The sequence below is a fragment of the Lactuca serriola genome, chromosome 5 (genome assembly GCF_051521515.1).
Source record: "Lactuca serriola cultivar US96UC23 chromosome 5, Lser_US96UC23_V15, whole genome shotgun sequence".
Taxonomy (NCBI): Eukaryota; Viridiplantae; Streptophyta; class Magnoliopsida; order Asterales; family Asteraceae; genus Lactuca; species Lactuca serriola.
Genome location: NC_136412.1, coordinates 213,360,700 through 213,380,866, shown reverse-complemented (window position 1 = coordinate 213,380,866; position 20,167 = coordinate 213,360,700). Strand labels below are relative to the sequence as shown.

Below are 20,167 nucleotides of genomic sequence, written 5' to 3'. Positions count from 1 at the left end.
GTTTCTTTTGGTTTATTGTTACTTCAACACAAGAACACGCATAAGAATGTTATATACAAAATTGAATTGGTTTTTGTGGGTATGGGAGCCGAACACCCAAAACCGGTACCAAAAACAAAATACATGTAGTGGGCCGGTCTTCAGTTCTTGGATTGGGTTAATTTTGGTTGCAAGCCGATGGACCGGGTTTAGAACTGGGCTCATCCCTAATCCCGATAAAAATCATGGCATTTTTCCTAAATATTCTTTAGATATTTAAGAAATATTGTAATTGTAATATACAAAACACGATCACAAGGGGGTGTATAGGTTGGATTGTCGAACTATAAGCAACTTCAAAGGGTCTCTTTTGTAAATATTGAAATTGTAGGATTCTCCAAGACATAAAACATTAGTAGATGGGTCTAATTGTAACTATTTTCTGTATTTGAACATTGGTTCGCTTTTGGCTTCCCTTCTCAAACGCTTGAAACGTTCTCCATTTTCCGTGCGCTTGCTTCGAAAGCTTCGTGTTCTCGTTTCCCAACTATGGCTGAGGTATCATACGATGGAAATTTTTTAAACCTAGATTTTTGGTTATGATATATCGTTTCATTTTTTCGTTTTCATTCTCGCATATATGTTTGGTTTTTCGATTCAGACATTGATCGATGAATCTTCAATCTCCTTAGCCTCGCCGTTCGTTTTGTAGGATCTATAGGTTCTTCGATTTGATTCAATTCATTCACGATTCTATACGATTAGGGTTTCAACTTTACATTATATTATGTGCATCCGGTTTCGAAATTATCAAAATGTAAATTCAGTCATATAGGATTAATTGATTTGGAATAATAAAATATAACCGGATAATAAGAATTCGAGATATCAGGTCTCAGGAGTTTCTGTTGTCATTTCGTTGAAAATTCATCATTCTATTACTGCATTACACCATTCTGTGCTATTTATTGCAATTTGCCCTAATTTTCAAAAGCCTAATTTGCTTGCTTCCATATTCTTTTCTGTATGTATCACAACACTACAAAACTTTGTCGTCGAATCTATTGTCTGCTGAATGTCCCAAATCTCATTGATGTGAAACCACCATTCTTGTTTCATGATTGTTTTGAATGACCAAATATCAACTAAATTTGTGTAATTTGTCTTTCGATCTTTGGATTCAGATTGAACTGAAGACTGCACCAGGTGACTATCGTTTCCCAACAACAAATCAAAGCAGACACTGTTTCACACGCTACATAGAGTTCCACAGGTATGTTCTTAGGATTAAATTATTGATTGACAATTCATGAACAAGTGTGTTTTTCATTTGATAGACATCAAGATTTGCTCTGATTATTTTTATGATGACACAGATGTGTAGCAGCTAAGGGTGATGGAGCTGGAGAATGTGAAAAGTTTGCTAAATACTATCGTTCTCTTTGCCCTGCTGAATGGGTGAGTTGCTTATTAATTCTATTTTGATTGTTTTGGTTCTTGTAATATGTTACTTTAGATTGTTGTTATTACAATGGTTGAATTGCAGGTTGACAGGTGGAATGAGCAGAGGGAAAATGGGGTTTTCCCGGGCCCTTTGTAATTTGATCCACATTTGAAGTGATTGATTGTTTGTTTGTGATGAGATTGGTTGGGTAATAAAAGTTGTTTGTTTTCAAGCCTTGGAATTCTATATGCTATTGCAACATTTTTTATTTTTGGTAATTTTGAATGCATTTGTGTTATTGTTTAGTTTACTTTGGTAGGGTGGTTGGACACAATACAACAAGTTTGTATGTAGTGTTTCACATTTGGATGTGACAAAAATTGCAATTTTAACAATCCTGTCTTTATGTTGTGGGTAACATTATCATCGACAATTCATTCCTTGTGGATCATAGATGCCATGTACTTGAAACTCTTCGTTGGTTATAATACATCCTCACTGATACACACTTTTGTTCATTCTTCATTTAGCTTCATGCTAAGATTACACCAAAGATATTTGTCTTAGCTATGTTGATATATACCCCTTTATCTTCGAATGACACCTTCAATAAAGCTAGCCTAGAATTCAACTCAATCCCAGACTCTGCCACAAAAATGATATCGTTATCAAAAATAATAGACCATGGCACCCCTCCCTTGATCTCGCAAAAGATGTCCCTGATGGAGCCCAACTTTTATTAAGAAATACTTTTTCCAACTCGATCATCACATCAACGTCAATCATCATGGTCCTCTCACAGCATAGCAACTTGATGTCAAAGATAAATTTGAATACACTACAACAAATTTTAATATTTTTGCTATAACAATTAAAACAAGGTACATATTAATTCCCAGATTTTCAAATTTCCACACTATAACCACATCCTACAAATCAAAATCAAAAGCTTTAGTTAAAATAACAAAAGTTAGTATACTTAATTATTTACTTTATGCATTTTAATCAAACAAAAGCCTCATGACATACAATAATCTTAAGACAATTTGAAACTTATTCTAAAGAAATTAACATAACACATATCTAAAAATGAAACAGACCACATGCAAGTTGACACTAAAAAAAAACTAACTTTCAATTCAAGCCAAGTATCTCAAAACCAAAAAAAAAAAAAAAAAGAAAAGAAAAGTCACTTAAATTGTAGAATTTCAACAACTTTAAACCAAAACAATAATATAAATAGCTGAAACTAAAACTACATTTAATAACAGCTCAGAAGAGAGAAGTTCCCTTGCCCTTCTTGTCTCCACCAATTTCAAAATGCTTGCACCTCTGCACAAAAATAACAATATAACCAAAATCACCCATTAACTCATTTTTTAACTGAAAGTTCATTAATTCATTATGTCAAAAAAAATGTTTAAATAAAAGATTTTCAAGGAAGGTAATAACCTTAATTGGGTGCTGTGAGACATGCTTGCAACCTTGGCATTGCAACCTTAGCACAATCTTCTTTGTGGTTTTTGCCTGATTATATATACATTATGTGAATGAGGTGAAAAAGAAAAGGTTAAAAAAGTAATTTTTGTTTTACCTTCTTGTGAAAGACAGGCTTTGTTTGACCACCATAACCAGATTGCTTCCTGTCATAACGACGTTTTCCTTGAGCAGCTAAGCTATCTTTCCCCTTCTTGTACTGTGTCACCTTATGCAATGTATGCTTTCTGCAATCTTTATTCTTGCAGTATGTCTTCTTTGTCTTTGGAACGTTAACCTTGAAATCAAATCAATATATACGATTAAATCATTGTTAGTAGAATAAAGAAGCTAATGGAATCGTATTGAGATACAAGGATCGAATTAGAAAACCTATTTGATTCTTAGAACAAAATAACTGCGTTTAACTGAAAAGAAAACGCAATCGAAGTATAGAAAATACATAAGGATGCTATCGTTGAATTGACGTGCGATTATACAAACATCGAGCAACAGTAAGGATCTAGAGTTCAAATGAATAGTTGGAAATTCGTGTTTAAAATTATAACCAGGGATTATTGAAGTTAGAGATCCAAATGCACAAAATACAAGATTATGACGAAATTTCTAGTTTTCGGAACTACATACTCCACAAAATTGAAACGAAAAGAGAAATTAGGGAATGAATTAACAAGAAAAGAGATTGGAGTCGATACCATGGCTGAAGAGCTCCTGAAAGACGAACGGCAGAAAGATTGGAATGACAGCCGCAAAATGCTATTAGGGTTTCTCTGATGCCTAGTGTTTGTTTTAAGGCTCCCATCATGGACGTGGACAATTGGACATGGACATTGTTAGGGTTTTCATTTGGAGCCCAATTTGATATCAGTATTTGGTACACAGCCCATTTTAATTGTGGGGAATTCGGGTCCAAGTCCAAATAGACAATAGGAGGAATTTTCAAATAAAAAAAAAAAGACTTCAAACAAATGTTTAACTTCAAAAAACAACGAAAAACAGTTTTGGGATTTCCATGTCAAGTCTAAAATTCATGTTTTGTCATAAAAACAGTTTTATCGGGTTTTGAAGTTCATGTTCCTTTTTGGAAGGAGAATCGTAAACATAGAAATTAGTTTAGAGTATATTTATGTGTACCTTTTTTTTTTCTATTATTTACATACATAGTTTTGTTATAAACGCAAAAACACTCAAAATGTATTTTTTGGAATGGTAGAATGGAATTAAAAACAAACTACAAAAATTACAAAGTATAAGCAATGCAAGGTTTCATAGATGAACCCCAAGTTCATCTTACATTTCTTCCTCCTATTACACATCCAAAAACAGTCTACCTATAATATCATTAAAAATAATGGATTTCTTAGGTTTATCCGTTACGAATATTTGTACATTATGAAAATTCCATAAGACTAATAACTACAACATTAAAGCACTTCTAAATTGGAGCTGAAAAGGGAATGAAATCGACCTTTTGATGAGAGAATCAACTGAACACGGGGATGGAATATCGACAACCCATCACATACCAACTAGTAACCGAATATCAAAAATATCCTCACAATCTGCAAAATATGATCCACCGTCTTTGAAGAGACCAAATAATTCGGACCTTGAGACGACTCCAACGTAATACCACAAACTCATAGATTGTCCCTAGTAGGAATCTAAGGCAAAGCAATCCTACATAACAGATTATTCAACTTAATATAAACAAAATTGTTACACAAGTCGAAACACCCCTCTTAAACAAAGACCGCCCACCCAAAAAAAACATCTTGTAGAAGAAACGTTGAACTCAATAGAAGAATCTAAAGACTAACCTCACTTGTCTACCCAATAGATGGAACACTTTATAGGTATATCCTTGGACAATCTTAACCCATATGTCATTTGAATGTGAAATTCACCACCCTGGATAGTCCTAAGCAATAAGTCTACATGTTCGAACTTAGATGCTTTATCTAGTCACCCTGGACAGTCCTAATAGGGCAAGGATATGACTTGTACATGTCTAGGATTGTTGATCAAAGTCTCACAATGAACTAAAAGTTGTATGAGATTGAAATTATGTAATCGTTGCATACTAATCAAACTTATTATTGCGTGTATGATTAACAAAACATGAGAATAAGACCTAGATGAAGATCATAGACATTATATAATTAAGTTTTTTTAGAAAATAAAATGATGATTAATTTATAAATGATTAAATATTGAAAATACTTACACTGAACTTTTTATCTTTTGTAAATTGTTGTAAGATCCGTAAACAACCAATCATTCAATGTTTCCTGTTAAATATGAATTGAATGATGCAATTCTATCTGACTAGCATCGTAACCTTGAGAATGATTCTTAGACACAATATAAGTTGTATTGTATGACAAAGTTTTCTTTTAAACTGCATCATTTAATCCTCATAACACTTGCAAGTTTAGGTGTTGTTTGTTTTTTAGGCAAAATTTTTGCAGTCTATGGACCATATCTGTAGACCTTTGCAGCAGAAGAGATAGACCAAACGTCTACGGTCTGAAAGAAGAAGACTGTTTGTTTTTTAACATCTGCAGGCTGCTAGAATAAACTAAAATCTAATTAAATTGAATTAAAAAAAACTTAAAAGAGTTTTCCAATAATTTTATGACTTTATTATAAACAATTAACAAATATAAATCTATTTTTATGTATTATTGTATAAAAATGAAAATAAAATGATATGTATTAATGTATATATTTAATAAACCAACAAATTTTGGTCACAAAGTTATATATAAACAATGTAATTAGAAGAGATAAAAAAAATTAACACATAAAATAGATGGAAGTAAAGTTTAATTTTAAATGAATATTTTCAAAAATTCCATTTTACTTTTTCAATTAAAAACCAAACAAAAATATTTTTATCAAGAAATGAATGATGTTGTATTAAATAATGTTTTATAAAATATGATATAAAAATATAAGACAATATTATGATTTTTTTCTCATATTTATATAACAGCTCCAATGACCATTATTATAATTAAATCTTTATTTATAATTTTGTCAAAAAAGACATAATTGTGTCGTCAAACTTTGTTTCTTTAAGCATTGTAATTTTTTTTATTAAAAATTGTTTATCATATATAAAGTTGGAGTAAATCTAAGTTAAAAAAAAAAGTATATATGTTTTTTAGGCTAGAAGGTGTCTGAAAAGGTTTGAAGACTCTGATCCACATCTGCGCCAAGAAGATGATGCACATACCTTTTTAGGTCTGCAGTCTTCAAAACAACAAACAGTTTGTGAAGCCTAATATCTACGCGTGATCGGCACGGCGCCGACAGAAGATGTTCAGAAGATTTATAGACAAAAAACAAACAACATCTTAATCTTTGTGCCATGGTCACCTAAACCATATTACATCGGTAAGATGTTTTTTATGCCATGTTGGGATGTAAGCCAAAGTTCATAGTTTTGAGATAAATTAGATGTTTAAGAAATTTTGTGACATTTTAAGGAAGTATTTAAATTTTCTAGTTGTACAACATGAGAATAAGAAGAAAAAACCCTTCAGAGGATACATAATGAGGTGTTAGAGGAGGAAATTATCTTCTCCATGTTAAAGATCATCACTAGCCCAATAAAACAAATATTATTTAGAAGACTTTAGCTTGTTCTAGAATGCTCTAGAAGATTCTAGAACATTATGGAAGACTATGGAAGACTCTGGAATATACCGGAAGAGTCTAGAATACTCTAGAACGACATGGAAGACCCTGGAAGGATATGGATCATTCTAGAAGACACTGGAGCAACCTAGACCTCTCCAGAACATGGTAGAACGTTCTAGAAACATATGGAAGCATGTAGAGTATGTTAGATAGTTCTAGAGTTATCTAGTATGTAGTAAATGTATGCTAGTATCTAGAACCTTCCTAAGAGGCCTATAAATAGGTATGGAGCTCATTTGCTCCAAACCATCCAAGAAAGCCTCAAAGAAAGCAAAGTGTGTAGTAGTCTCACAAAGTGTAAGTTCTCCTTAAGTGTCTTAATAAAAGTCTTGTTGTTTCCCATATAAAAGAGTCGTGTTCAACAATCTGGTATCAGAGCAAGGTTTCTTGATAGTGAGAACGAGTGATTCTCGTTGTATCGTGAGTAGTTTGTGACTCTGCAAGTTTAGTATCGAAACTAGCTTGTTTGGTATTACCGAGGTACTGCCAACACGATGGGTGATCTCCAAGTCGTCGGAGGAATCAAGAAACTCAACAACAACAACTACAAAACGTGGGAAACATGTATGAAGTCCTACTTACAAGGACAAGATCTATGGGAGGTCGTTGGTGGAAGCGAAACTACGCCACCAGAGGAAGACGTTAATGGTGCTTTACGTAAATGGAAAATCAAAGCAGGCAAAGCAATGTTTGCCTTGAAGACCACAATCGAAGAAGAGATGTTGGAGCATATTCGGGATGAGAACACCCCGAAAGAAGCTTGGGATACGTTTGTGACGCTTTTCTCAAAGAAGAATGATACGAGACTACAACTTTTGGAGAACGAGCTATTATCAATCTCACAACGTGACATGACGATTGCTCGATATTTCCACAAGGTCAAGTCGATATGTCGGGAGATTACTGAACTAGATCCGCAATCCGTCATTGCAGAAGCTCGAATGAAGAGGATCATTATCCATGGACTGAGGCCGGAATATAGAAGCTTTGTTACTGCTGTACAAGGATGGCCCGCTCAACCATCACTTGTAGAGTTTGAGAATTTGCTGGCTAGCCAAGAAGCTATGGCTAAGCAAATGGGAGGCATCACGCTGAAGAGTGAAGAAGAAGCACTCTACACAAGTAAAAGTCGGCGGAATTTTAAGCCACCTCCTAAAGAAGGATACAAAAATGCTGACAAAGGGAAGAGTCAACCAGGAACCTCACAACCATGGAGATCTCAAAAGACCGACAATAAGAGTTCTCGGGGGAGGAGGTTCGAAGGCAACTGCAACAACTGTGGAAAGTGGGGCCACATGTCCAAGGATTGTTGGTCAAAGAAAAAGTCTGTGGAAAGCAATGTAGTAACTTCCAAAAAGGAAATAGAGGATGAATGGGATGCTGAGGCATTATGTGCCATAGAAGAAAATGAGTTGGCACTCATGACAATGATGGGAGAGCGTATCAACTATGAAAATGACTGGATCATTGATTCAGGATGCTCCAATCACATGACTGGCGATCAGAACAAACTACAAGACGTGAAGGAGTACAAAGGGAGTCGCATGGTACTTACAGCCAACAATGCACGACTTCCAATTGCTCAGATTGGAAAAACAACGATCATGCCTGGTAATAAATCTGACATGGTGTCACTACATAATGTGTATCACGTGCCAGGTATGAAGAAGAACTTGTTGTCAGTATCGCAACTAACATCGTCAGGCAACTACGTCTTGTTTGGCCCACAAGATGTGAAGGTCTATCGAGATCTTAAAATATCAGAAACGCCAACAATGGAAGGACGAAGAGTGGAGTCCGTTTATGTGCTCTCCGCAGAGTCTGCCTATGTAGATAAGACTCGTAAGAATGAGACAGCAGATATATGGCATGCACGGCTGGGACATGTTGGTTATCACAAGTTGAAGGTAATAATGGAGAAATCCATGCTCAATGGCTTACCTCAACTTGAAGTTAAAACAGATGTTGTTTGTGCTGGATGTCAGTATGGTAAAGCTCATCAATTACCATACAAGGAGTCAAATTTTAGAGCAAAGAAGCCACTAGAGTTAATTCACTCAGATGTGTTCGGTCCAGTCAAGCAGACATCAGTTAGCAGGATGCGGTACATGGTGACGTTCATTGATGATTATTCGAGATATGTGTGGGTTTTCTTCATGAAAGAAAAATCTGAAACATTCTCAAAGTTTCTAGAATTCAAGACAACGGTCGAAGGAGAAGTGAGAAAGAAGATTCGGTGTCTACGCTCAGACAATGGAGGAGAATACACCTCAGAAGAATTCAATCGCTATCTAAAAGAATGTGGTATACATCATCAATTCACATGTGCCAACACACCTCAACAAAATGGTGTAGCTGAGAGAAAGAATCGACATCTTGCAGAAATTTGTCGAAGCATGCTACACGCGAAGAATGTCCCAGGAAGATTTTGGGCTGAAGCAATGCAAACTGCTGCCCATGTGATCAATAAACTTCCCCAACCAAGGTTAGGTTTCATCTCACCATTTGAGACACTATGGAACATGAAACCTACTATTAGCTACTTCCGAGTATTTGGCTGCGTTTGCTACGTATTTGTGCCTAGTCATTTACGTAGCAAGTTTGACAAGAAAGCAGTCAGGTGTATATTTGTTGGATACGACAATCAAAGAAAAGGGTGGAGATGTTGTGATCCAACAAGTGGAAGATGCTACACTTCAAGAGATGTAGTGTTCGATGAAGCATCTTCATGGTGGTCCTCAGAGAAGAAAGTACTACCAGACTCGGAAAATATTGAAGAAGTTTTAAAACAAAAGATGGGGGAGAAAACTGCACATATTTGGTCAAGTGTTGATACACCTGAAGATCCGAGCGACACTGATGTCATTGAGCAAGAAGTAACTCAAACAAGTGATGCCGGTGAAAGGGAGCTGCCGCCTCCACAACTTCGAAGGACGGAAAGAATCCGAAAGCCTAATCCCAAGTATGCTAATGCGGCCATTTTAGAAGACGGTGTTAAAGAGCCGGAGACATATGAAGAAGCAGTTAAGAATAAAGCATGGCAGAAGGCAATGGAAGAAGAAGTTACAGCCTTAAAGCAGAATCAAACGTGGGAACTGGTACCAAGACCAAGAGATATAAAACCGATTTCCTGCAAGTGGGTTTATAAATTAAAACGATGCACAGATGGATCAATTGAAAGATACAAGGCTCGTTTGGTGGCTCGAGGGTTCTCACAACAATATGGACTGGACTATGATGAAACATTTAGTCCAGTGGTGAAGATAACTACTGTACGGGTGCTGCTAGCTCTTGCGGCTAGTAAAGACTGGAAATTATGGCAGATGGATGTGAAGAATGCTTTCTTGCATGGAGAATTAGATCGGGAGATCTACATGAACCAACCAAAGGGATTTGAGGATGCAGTTAATCCCACTCATGTGTGCAAGCTGAGAAAAGCTCTTTACGGATTAAAGCAGGCACCAAGAGCCTGGTATGGTAAGATTGCTGAATTTCTTACCCAAAGTGGTTATTCAGTTGCACATGCAGACTCAAGCCTGTTCGTCAAAGAAAAAGAAGGGAAGTTGGCAATTGTGTTGGTTTATGTGGATGACTTGATCATCACCGGGGATGACGAAAGAGAAATCCATCAAACAAGAGAAAATCTATCGGTGCGATTCCAAATGAAAGAGTTGGGGGAGCTTAAACACTTCTTGGGGTTAGAAGTTGATCGTACAAAGGAAGGGTTGTTCCTCTGCCAACAAAAGTATACAAGAGATATACTTCAAAAGTTTGGCATGTTGGAGTGTAAGCCAATATCAACACCAATAGAGGAAAATTCCAAGATATGTGCTCATGAAGGAAAAGAGTTGGATGATGGAACAATGTATCGACAACTAGTAGGTAGTCTTATCTACCTAACTTTATCTCGGCCTGACATTGCTTATGCAGTTGGAGTTATGAGTCGATACATGCAAAGTCCGAAGAAACCTCATTTGGATGCTGCCCGACGGATCTTGAGATATGTCAAAGGTACAATTGACTATGGTCTCTTGTATAAAAGAGGAGAAGACTGCAAGTTGGTTGGATATTGTGATGCTGACTATGCAGGAGACCATGATACCCGAAGATCAACCACTGGGTATGTGTTCAAGCTTGGGTCGGGACCAATATCATGGTGTAGTAAAAGACAACCAACAGTATCATTGTCAACCACGGAAGCGGAGTACAAAGCAGCGGCCGTAGCAGCTCAAGAAAGTACATGGTTGGTACTCCTAATGGAGGACTTACATCAAAAAGTTAACTATGCAGTACCACTTCACTGTGACAACCAATCTGCAATTCGGCTGGCAGAAAATCCAGTATTTCATGCTAGAACAAAGCATGTGGAAGTGCATTATCACTTTATCAGAGAAAAAGTCTTGATGGAAGAAATTGAGATGCGGCAGATCAAGACCGATGACCAAATAGCAGACTTGTTCACCAAAGGGCTGAGTACTGGAAAATGTGAAGGTTTTCGCTGTCAGCTTAACATGGTACGAAGAATGAGGGCTAGTGTTGAGGGGGAGTGTTAAAGATCATCACTAGCCCAATAAAACAAATATTATTTAGAAGACTTTAGCTTGTTCTAGAATGCTCTAGAAGATTCTAGAACATTATGGAAGACTATGGAAGACTCTGGAATATACCGGAAGAGTCTAGAATACTCTAGAACGACATGGAAGACCCTGGAAGGATATGGATCATTCTAGAAGACACTGGAGCAACCTAGACCTCTCCAGAACATGGTAGAACGTTCTAGAAACATATGGAAGCATGTAGAGTATGTTAGATAGTTCTAGAGTTATCTAGTATGTAGTAAATGTATGCTAGTATCTAGAACCTTCCTAAGAGGCCTATAAATAGGTATGGAGCTCATTTGCTCCAAACCATCCAAGAAAGCCTCAAAGAAAGCAAAGTGTGTAGTAGTCTCACAAAGTGTAAGTTCTCCTTAAGTGTCTTAATAAAAGTCTTGTTGTTTCCCATATAAAAGAGTCGTGTTCAACACTCCACCTCATTAAGTTGATATGTAATTTTCAAAACATCGAGGCATATATTATATTTCATTTCGTGAGTATCTTATACTAGCATGTAGTTCAATGTGCAAGGTTTGGAAGAAGTGGGAAACTTTGTCGAGAAACTTGATGGTTATTTGTTAGACATTTAAATTTTCTTGTCTTGTAATATGAAATTAGTACATATTATGATTGAAACAAAATCATGCTAGAAGCCATTTAATATTATCGAATATTTCATGAAGATTATATTATGATGGTTGTCCCTTATTCAATGATTGTCCTTCATGCAAAGAACGTCCCCTAATCTTTGTTATCTATCCTTATAATGTTTAAGATATATATATATATATATATATATATATATATATATATATATATATATATATATTAGTTTATAACCCGTGAGAACCACGGTTATAAAATTAATTAAATTTTCATAATAAACTTAAAATTATTAATTAATAGATATTTTTTAGTTATATAAAATTATAATCGTTGATTTAAGTAAATACATGAAATTATGTTACCTTATAATATATATTAATATTATTTTATTTGTTATTCTAATGTTATTAATTTAATGTAATTAGAGTGTGAAATTTAAAATTTGAAATTTGAAATGAAAACTCAATTATTAATTTAATGTAATTAGAGTGAAAAATTTTAAATTTTAAATTTAAAATGAAGAATTAATAGGTTGACATGTGGCATGATAGACAACATATAATATTAATGAGGATTTCTAATATCGTGATACTTGTCAAAAGGAGAATATACTTATTTATTTATTAGAATAGGGATATATATATATATATATATATATATATATATATATATATATACACACACACACACATATAATATTGTTTTAACCATACATGTGATGAAAAAGGGTTTTTTCAAGTATGATTTGAAAATCCCTTTTATGTGAAATTGTTGCCTGGAACACATTAACAAGAGACATATGAACAAAATCCATTTAGACCAGGGTTTGAAATCAGTTGACTTTGAAGTCACTTGGTTTATATGAATCCTACTGTTTGTAGAAAGATAACCAAGACTATTTTACTTGTTTATGTGAGATCATATATGATTTGTTGTGACTCATACATACTGATGCGTGCAAGTCCAATATAACCATATATGGGGAAGGTAGAATCATTTCACCATTTCTACGCGTATATGTAAACTATTTTAGACATAAACATAATGCTTTTAATAGTTTAAAGTATTCACATAATGAAATACAAGATCAAATAGGTGAAACAAAAAATTGCTTGATTGGATCATAGTGGTGAGTGCATGAGTTTTTCAAATTATCTATAAAATTATGAATCTGTCTCATAAGTCAACTCCACCTAGAACCTTACATCTTTTATATGGAGGAAATAGACTCTATTTGATGTGTTTTTATATATATGATAAAACTGAATGCTCTCATCATATCCTTTGGGTTAGCACATTGTACATTCTCAAATGATTCCAACTAAGGAAGATGACCAAGACACCACTATTGTTATGGGTTTTGGATCTGACACCAAAAACTGTCTTGATTGAGAACCTCTAAATGTAGAGCCCATGTTTGGTGTACTGCTTATTCAATTCCTAGATATTCAAATATATTGTGGAATACCATTCTATTAATTTTTTCATAAATAATTGCTTTTGTGTTCTCTCCCCGCAAGAGTCAAGAAGGATCTTAATAAACCTTAGATGAATCAAAATCTTTTTTTCTCCAAAACTCTACACAGAAATTTATTTTGTTTTCTCTCTTTGCAATGGGCAAGTTGGAGTTTGATATATCTTGAGTGAATCCAATAATCACATTATATCACCTTCCAAACGTGTTGGGTTCTATGCATCTGATGTATAGAGGCACAATAAAAACAATTAACATTCAAGTTTTTGTTAGAACTCTAAGAATAAGATAAGGAAATATAGATTTCATATATCTGTTTAGGGATCCAAGTTTAATAACTCATGTAAACCGGTTTAATTTTTGGAAACTTTTTATCATTACTGATGATTGATAAAAGGCTTAAAACCATGAATGCATGGATCCTGTCCATAGGGAACAACCAAGACCATTACTTAGTTGATATTTTCTAAGCAGTGGGGATGTATTAAGACATGGAGATTCTTTTCATGCAAATGATATTTATGTATAATAAGGTATACTTTTTACTTCGATTCGATCGCCTTGCCCAAAAGGTATGAACCTTGAGGAAATAAATTTCTCCTCCCGGGCAAAGAAGCAGGGTAGTTATAAAGATGTTAATTATCATATATGACCAGATTTGCTTAGAGTGATTTTGAATAGCCATCTTAGGAAATATGGATTCATTGATCCATCAAAAGAATTTTAAAAGTCTAGACATCCATATGATATGTACGCGTTTCATCTTAAGAAAGTATACCTATGCGATTCTTATGCCATCGAAAGTCAAATAATTGATCTTCTGATAGGAGAATGATTGCATGTTTTCATTAGAGCTAGTAGGAAGTTTTTGATCCTTTAAGTATGGTGTGTATTAGACAAACAAATTATATAATTGATTTTTAAAATCAAATGAATGTCAACCTTAGTTTGAAAATATCATGCTATAATGAGATTCAAGAACACAATGTAAGAATAAGAGTATATTGGATATACATTAGGGGAAGAGTTTGCACCAATCAAATAACACACATTGGAATTCTTAAAGTTAGTTAAATATATGATTTATTTTTTAATTCAAACCAATGTACCATGAAATTAAAGGACCATAACTAATGATGTATATATATCACTAGACTTTAATCTCTACCGAGTCTATCATAAATAACATGATATGTACTTAATATAATATTCAATATGCTTGAAGCATTATAGATTGGATATGATTTTGATTGAATTTTGTTTATGGATACATGGATTGTGAGATTGTTAGAAAGTAGTGACACCGATGCAAACATTTATTACTGTCGAATTTTGGGGATACAATGCAATGCAGGTCGACTGATAAGTCTTTTGAGGGCTTGGGTTATCATTGTTGCTTTACTAGGTTGAAGAGGTTAAACATATTTTGCCACGTAGGATGCAAGTAAATGGAGATAACCTAGAAACCTGTTAGTTTGGGGGTCAAACCCCTATTTACTAGGTAAAATTTAACTTTAAGGATTTATTTGGCAAAAATGACTTTAATGACCAATACGGAAGAAACACCAAACTTGATTGTGCTACAAGATCAATTTCCCTTTAGTAAAAAACAAACTATTTTCTAGAAATTAAAAACGTTTATCAGATTTCAGACTTGTTCTTAGAATTATAGAATAGTTTTTTTTTTTTTTTTGTTTTTTTGTCTTTTTTTTTTTATCCAAAATCTGAAATCAAGAATGTCAATCTATAATGTATGACGAAAATGTAACTTTTTTGTTAGAAAAAAATAGTTTTATTATGACATAAAACTAATCCAAAATATATGGATAACCCCTTTCGGACAAAAATATTATTTTTCCAAAAACAAAAGAATTGCTTATTTGAATTAAATCCTTTATTCATTTTAATCAATTTTGTCAATATCCATATAATTATTTTGCCAGCTGCGTGTTGTGGCATCGCCAATATATTTTGTAAATTGAATTTCGACAATTATATTGATAAATGTTAGCTATCGTTACATTTGTTGGTATACAAAAATACAAGGTCGATACGACTGAGTAAACTGTCGGTGGATGTGACATGAAAAATTAGAAAGTCGAGAGGATAAAAGAGATATTTAACAAAGTTCAAAGCTGAAAGGTTTTGAGTGACATTTGACAGAGTTGAGGGGTGGTAACTGTAGGAAAATAATATTATATAAACTATGGAGGTTAAACTAGGAACTTTAGAAAATTAAGGGGTGAAATTGATATTTTAGAAACTTCTAAGTTGGGAGACTAAAAGTGACATTTTACAAAATAGAGGGATGAAAAGTATTATTTCACAAAGTTAAAGGGTGACAAGTGTCGGTGAAAACATCGACTAAAGGTCGGTACCACTAACTAACTTCAATTTATACCATAGAATGAAAATGTTTTATATGTGACCACACTCATACGAAAGAAAGATACATAAAAATAATTACGAAAAATGTACACAAAATTTATGTCGAAACGTAGTTTATAACGACCCATACATAAAAAAACAAGCAAGTGAGATTTTTTAAAGTTAATGAACGAAAGTTTAAACAATAAAAAAGCATATTATATGTAATCTGACTTATACGTAGGAAACAATGAAACGTACATAAAAATAAGCTTGAAAACGTAAAAAAAAGTTTTAAATCGAAACATAGAAAGACTCGAATTTATTACTACACACATAAAAAAATAACGAAAATTCTAAATTTATGTCGAAATGTTAAATACATTGAATTCATGCCGACACATATATAAAAATAAACAATTAATTCTTTTTTATAATAATTTAACGAACAAAAAATATTAAGGAAAATCGGATTGTATTTTATATAAAGATAAACAAAAAAGTTTAGAAAATAAAAGGAACAAAAATAACGTTATAAAATTAAAATTATAAAATTAAAAGTGAAGATGATAAAAATGATATTTTAATACTCAGTTAATTTATATGAAAATGAAACGACTAAAATTGCCAGGTAAAGAAATAGGAAAAAAAGAAAAAAAAATCATAGAGAATTAAATTAAATAGAACAAAAAAATAAATACATGGACTGAAATTGCCTAGTGTATACAGCACACCGCCACATTGTTTTTTAATACTATTTTAATTTTCTAAACGAAATTATTACGATAATGAAATCCTAAACTCATGTTGTCGGAACATGAAAAACCCGACACCGCTGAATCATAAAAGCATGATGAAACCATCAAAATACATCTTTGAGCAATTATATAATACGAAAAATATATGCTGAAAGAAGATGCATAGGAGAACATACAAACAAAAGTCATAATCATTGCAACATTCCAAGATCTAGATCTTGACCTTTTGTGCGTAATTTCGTTGGTGGCTAATTTAAAAATATAATATGGATTAAAATAATAACCTTGATTTGGTAAAAATTATAAACCAAACGAAATATAGTTGATGATTTGTTTTATGATTTATTACTAGTAATACACTGGACAACCAGTAAATTATCGCATCCTTGCCATACTCTTAGTATGAATCATTTATTTGTTTGTAACTTATAATTAGACTATATTGTATTATAAATAATTATGATCATATTAGGTATGACTTTCAGATCTCATCAAGAAAATACAAAGTATGGATTAAATTAACAACCTTGATTTGGCAAATTTATAACCACAAGGAACATAGTTGTTGGTTTGTTATATGATGTATCATTATCATTACTAGTAATTCATTAGAAAACAACATTTTTAATATGAACCATTCATTTGTTCATAACTTGCATTTAGGCTTATATTATACTTCATATAATTATATTCGTATTGGGCATGGCTTTCAGAACCTCATCATCAACAATCAGAATGTGTTACTTTCTTTGGGCAAAAGGGGTTCCTCGATGCTAGATTTATCAACCAAAACTTGAACGACTTTGATTTGATTGTTTTTCGAAATCATAGCTTTCTTCTGTTGTTCTTCTTTTAGTTCCTCGAGATCTTTGGCTTTACCCCACAACACGACATACAGTCCAATCACGATTGCAGCTGCACCTATCACGCTAAAGTTTAAAACAAGAAGTTGATGTTATTATGAGAAAAGGAAATTATAATGTTGCCATTGCGTTTCTGACAACATGCAACCATGTGTATGGTTTATATTTAATTCCACTAACCTCCCCACATATATTTGTTCTTGTAGAAATATAGAAGCAAAAAATGTCACAATGACTGTGTTTAAAGGATTGAACATTGCCGAAAACACAGGACCCCTCTTTTGGATTATCCACGATTGCGCAAATATGGAAATTCCCGAACCAACAATACCCTGAACATAAATAAACCGTGGAAAATATGTTATAAGTTTTCAACCACTTTCCAAGCCTACACTACCCGTTCCTAGGAGCATCACTTGAAATACAATGCATGTACACAACGACCCACTATGTACTTGACATAAGAGTCCATTTAGAACTACTACGAGTACTTCAATCCACATTAAAGTTGAAATTCTTATACTCCAACTAAGACTCGAATTTTTGACCATTTCTAAAAGTAAACATTTGAAGCACGTAGACAACAGTCTGCTAGGTGGCTTATAATATAAGAACCCAACGTCCACAAGTAGTCCAATCTACATTGGAATTTAAGTTATAACACTTTAACCCTAACACATATGAATTAATGCTATAACCCCTTAACCCTAATCCATGTAACTTAATGTCATATTCCTTAAACCATAACTCATATGAATTAATGTTATAAACTTTTAACCCTAGCCCATATGACTTCCTCTATTGGGACTCTAATACAAGGGTTGTATAAATGACATAGGACAAGACATCTTAAATTAAAATATGTAACGAATATAATTACCGCATATAACAACGATCCAAGTTGCAAATAAGATGTAACTTTCCAAGCCTCCAAGTCTGGATCTGTAAACATGGTAACCACCGCGGATTGTATGGTCGCAATAAAACACATCCAAGCTGACAAAGACAAGTGGTCGGGATAGTTTCTAGTGACAGGTACCTGTTTTATTTTAATAAACTTCATAACTAAAACAACATAATACACACGCGACACATCTTTCGCGACAGAAAGTAAATCAATATGTACCTGAATAATTAGCCAAAACGACCAGCAACAACTGCTACCAAAGAGACATAAACAGCCTAAAAGCCAAATATTATCACTTCCAGTTGAATTCAATAACAAAGAATGCGATGAAGGCAGTTGTGCATTGAGAAGCTTTTGGCCTTTGATGAGTGCCATTGTAGCAGCACCAGTGACACACACAACTGTCCCTAATATCTTCGCAATGGTTCTCAAGCTTCGAATATTTATTGGTTCGTATCTACAAATTAAGTTTCATGAAATTTAAATAAGATTATGATTTTTGTAGCATTTTGGAATGTTAATTTTCTTTTAGAGAAAATTGAAGTACGTACCCAACAATGGCTGCTGCAACAAAGGTGATGGCGGGGACAAGATTGAACATGGCACTTCCTGCCGACGATGAGGCTAAGTACAATCCTTCTAAGAAGATCATTTGGCTAGTTGTTATTCTGCACAAAAGATACAAGAAACACTATTTATTTTCTCTACACAATCTTTAAGTACTGACTTAAAACGTTGGTAGATTTTTTTTACCCTATCAAAGCAGCAATAAAGATCAATGAAAAGCTCTTCCATCCAATGGAACATTTCGTTTTGCTCCTACAACACCCACACAAACAATTTAAATCAGAAATGTAGTTCGTTATCTTCTTATTCTAAACTAAAAGAATTCGTGAATATTAAAAAGAAATTGTTAGATAATATTTATATTAAGACAACATCAAATATACCTCGAAAAATAAGCAATAGGGGCAATGACTAAAGCAGCAATAGCTTGTCTATAGACGACAAAAATTCTGGGGTTCATTCCTTCCAAGAGAGAAGCTCTAGTTGATATGGAGACTGCTCCATATGTAAATTGCAACACCACCATAACCATTAATGGCTTGTAAAACTCTAGCCACCCCATTGAAGCTTATATATATATGTATATTGAGTGTGTATAGTAATTAGTGTGATTCTATCACCTCACAATTTGAAACTTTATCATGCCCAAACCACCTTTATATACTCGCAGTTTCAAGAGTTGGTTATTTTGCACTTGGGTACATATTTTATGAATATTCGCGAGTTTAGTCCTTAATCTTTCAATTGCGATGATATAGTATTTTGTCAATAAAATTGATTTTACACATTGGGTGTTTTGATCAAAAGATGCATATATTATTCTTGTCACACGTATTCAAATTTGTAATTTTGGATTAATTCCTAAAAGGCTAAATATGGTATTTGATATGCAATTAGAAAAGAGAGCAATGATAAAAAAAAAGGGTAAATGACATAAAAAACATTCTTTTTACATAGAAATTCGATTTTGACACCGTGTTTTTTTTGTGTCAATTTTGACACTGTGTTTTCCAATTTGTTACAATTCTGACCACTTGACCGGTTAACCAGGTTACATGCTGACGTGGCATGATGACGTGTCAGTTTTGATGACGTGGCATGCTGACATTATATACTGACGTGTCAAAATTGAATTTTTTTCTCACAAAAAACACTAAGTTTTCATTTTTTTTTCGATTTTGATACTAAGTTTAATTTTTTTTTTTCAAATTTGACACTATGTTTTTTAGTTCCAAATCGAACATCATTTTTTCTAATTTTGTTCAATGTTGATAATTTTCTATTTGAAACAGTATAAATATTTTTTTTAATACATTTAAACCGTATAAATATGTTTTTTTTTTCATTTAAAAACTATAGTTTTGTATAAATACATTTTTTTTACACTCAAACCATATTTTTA

At 33.4% G+C, this 20,167-nt stretch overlaps 3 protein-coding genes across 3 annotated transcripts; 1 reads left to right on the top strand and 2 right to left on the bottom strand.

Annotated features, from left to right (window-relative positions):
• The first annotated feature begins 404 nt into the window (after positions 1-404).
• On the top strand, positions 405-1,728 carry LOC145053536 (Cytochrome c oxidase, subunit Vib family protein). Its single transcript, XM_079001597.1, has 4 exons — positions 405-537; positions 1,164-1,252; positions 1,356-1,437; positions 1,526-1,728. Exons 1-4 carry the CDS (start codon positions 529-531, stop codon positions 1,577-1,579), a joined length of 234 nt encoding a protein of 77 aa, XP_078857723.1. The 5' UTR covers positions 405-528; the 3' UTR covers positions 1,580-1,728.
• An 812-nt stretch (positions 1,729-2,540) lies between these two features.
• Positions 2,541-3,770, bottom strand: LOC145053535 (large ribosomal subunit protein eL42-like). Its single transcript, XM_079001596.1, has 4 exons — positions 3,616-3,770; positions 3,018-3,197; positions 2,876-2,950; positions 2,541-2,755 (listed from the first exon to the last, which is right to left on the bottom strand). The coding sequence occupies exons 1-4, from the start codon at positions 3,616-3,618 to the stop codon at positions 2,696-2,698; spliced, it is 318 nt and encodes a 105-aa protein (XP_078857722.1). The 5' UTR covers positions 3,619-3,770; the 3' UTR covers positions 2,541-2,695.
• A 13,149-nt stretch (positions 3,771-16,919) lies between these two features.
• Positions 16,920-19,380, bottom strand: LOC145053534 (WAT1-related protein At4g30420-like). The gene is made up of 7 exons (XM_079001595.1): positions 19,149-19,380; positions 18,952-19,017; positions 18,750-18,866; positions 18,418-18,655; positions 18,172-18,330; positions 17,472-17,623; positions 16,920-17,357 (listed from the first exon to the last, which is right to left on the bottom strand). The coding sequence occupies exons 1-7, from the start codon at positions 19,325-19,327 to the stop codon at positions 17,159-17,161; spliced, it is 1,110 nt and encodes a 369-aa protein (XP_078857721.1). The 5' UTR covers positions 19,328-19,380; the 3' UTR covers positions 16,920-17,158.
• Positions 19,381-20,167: the final 787 nt, after the last annotated feature.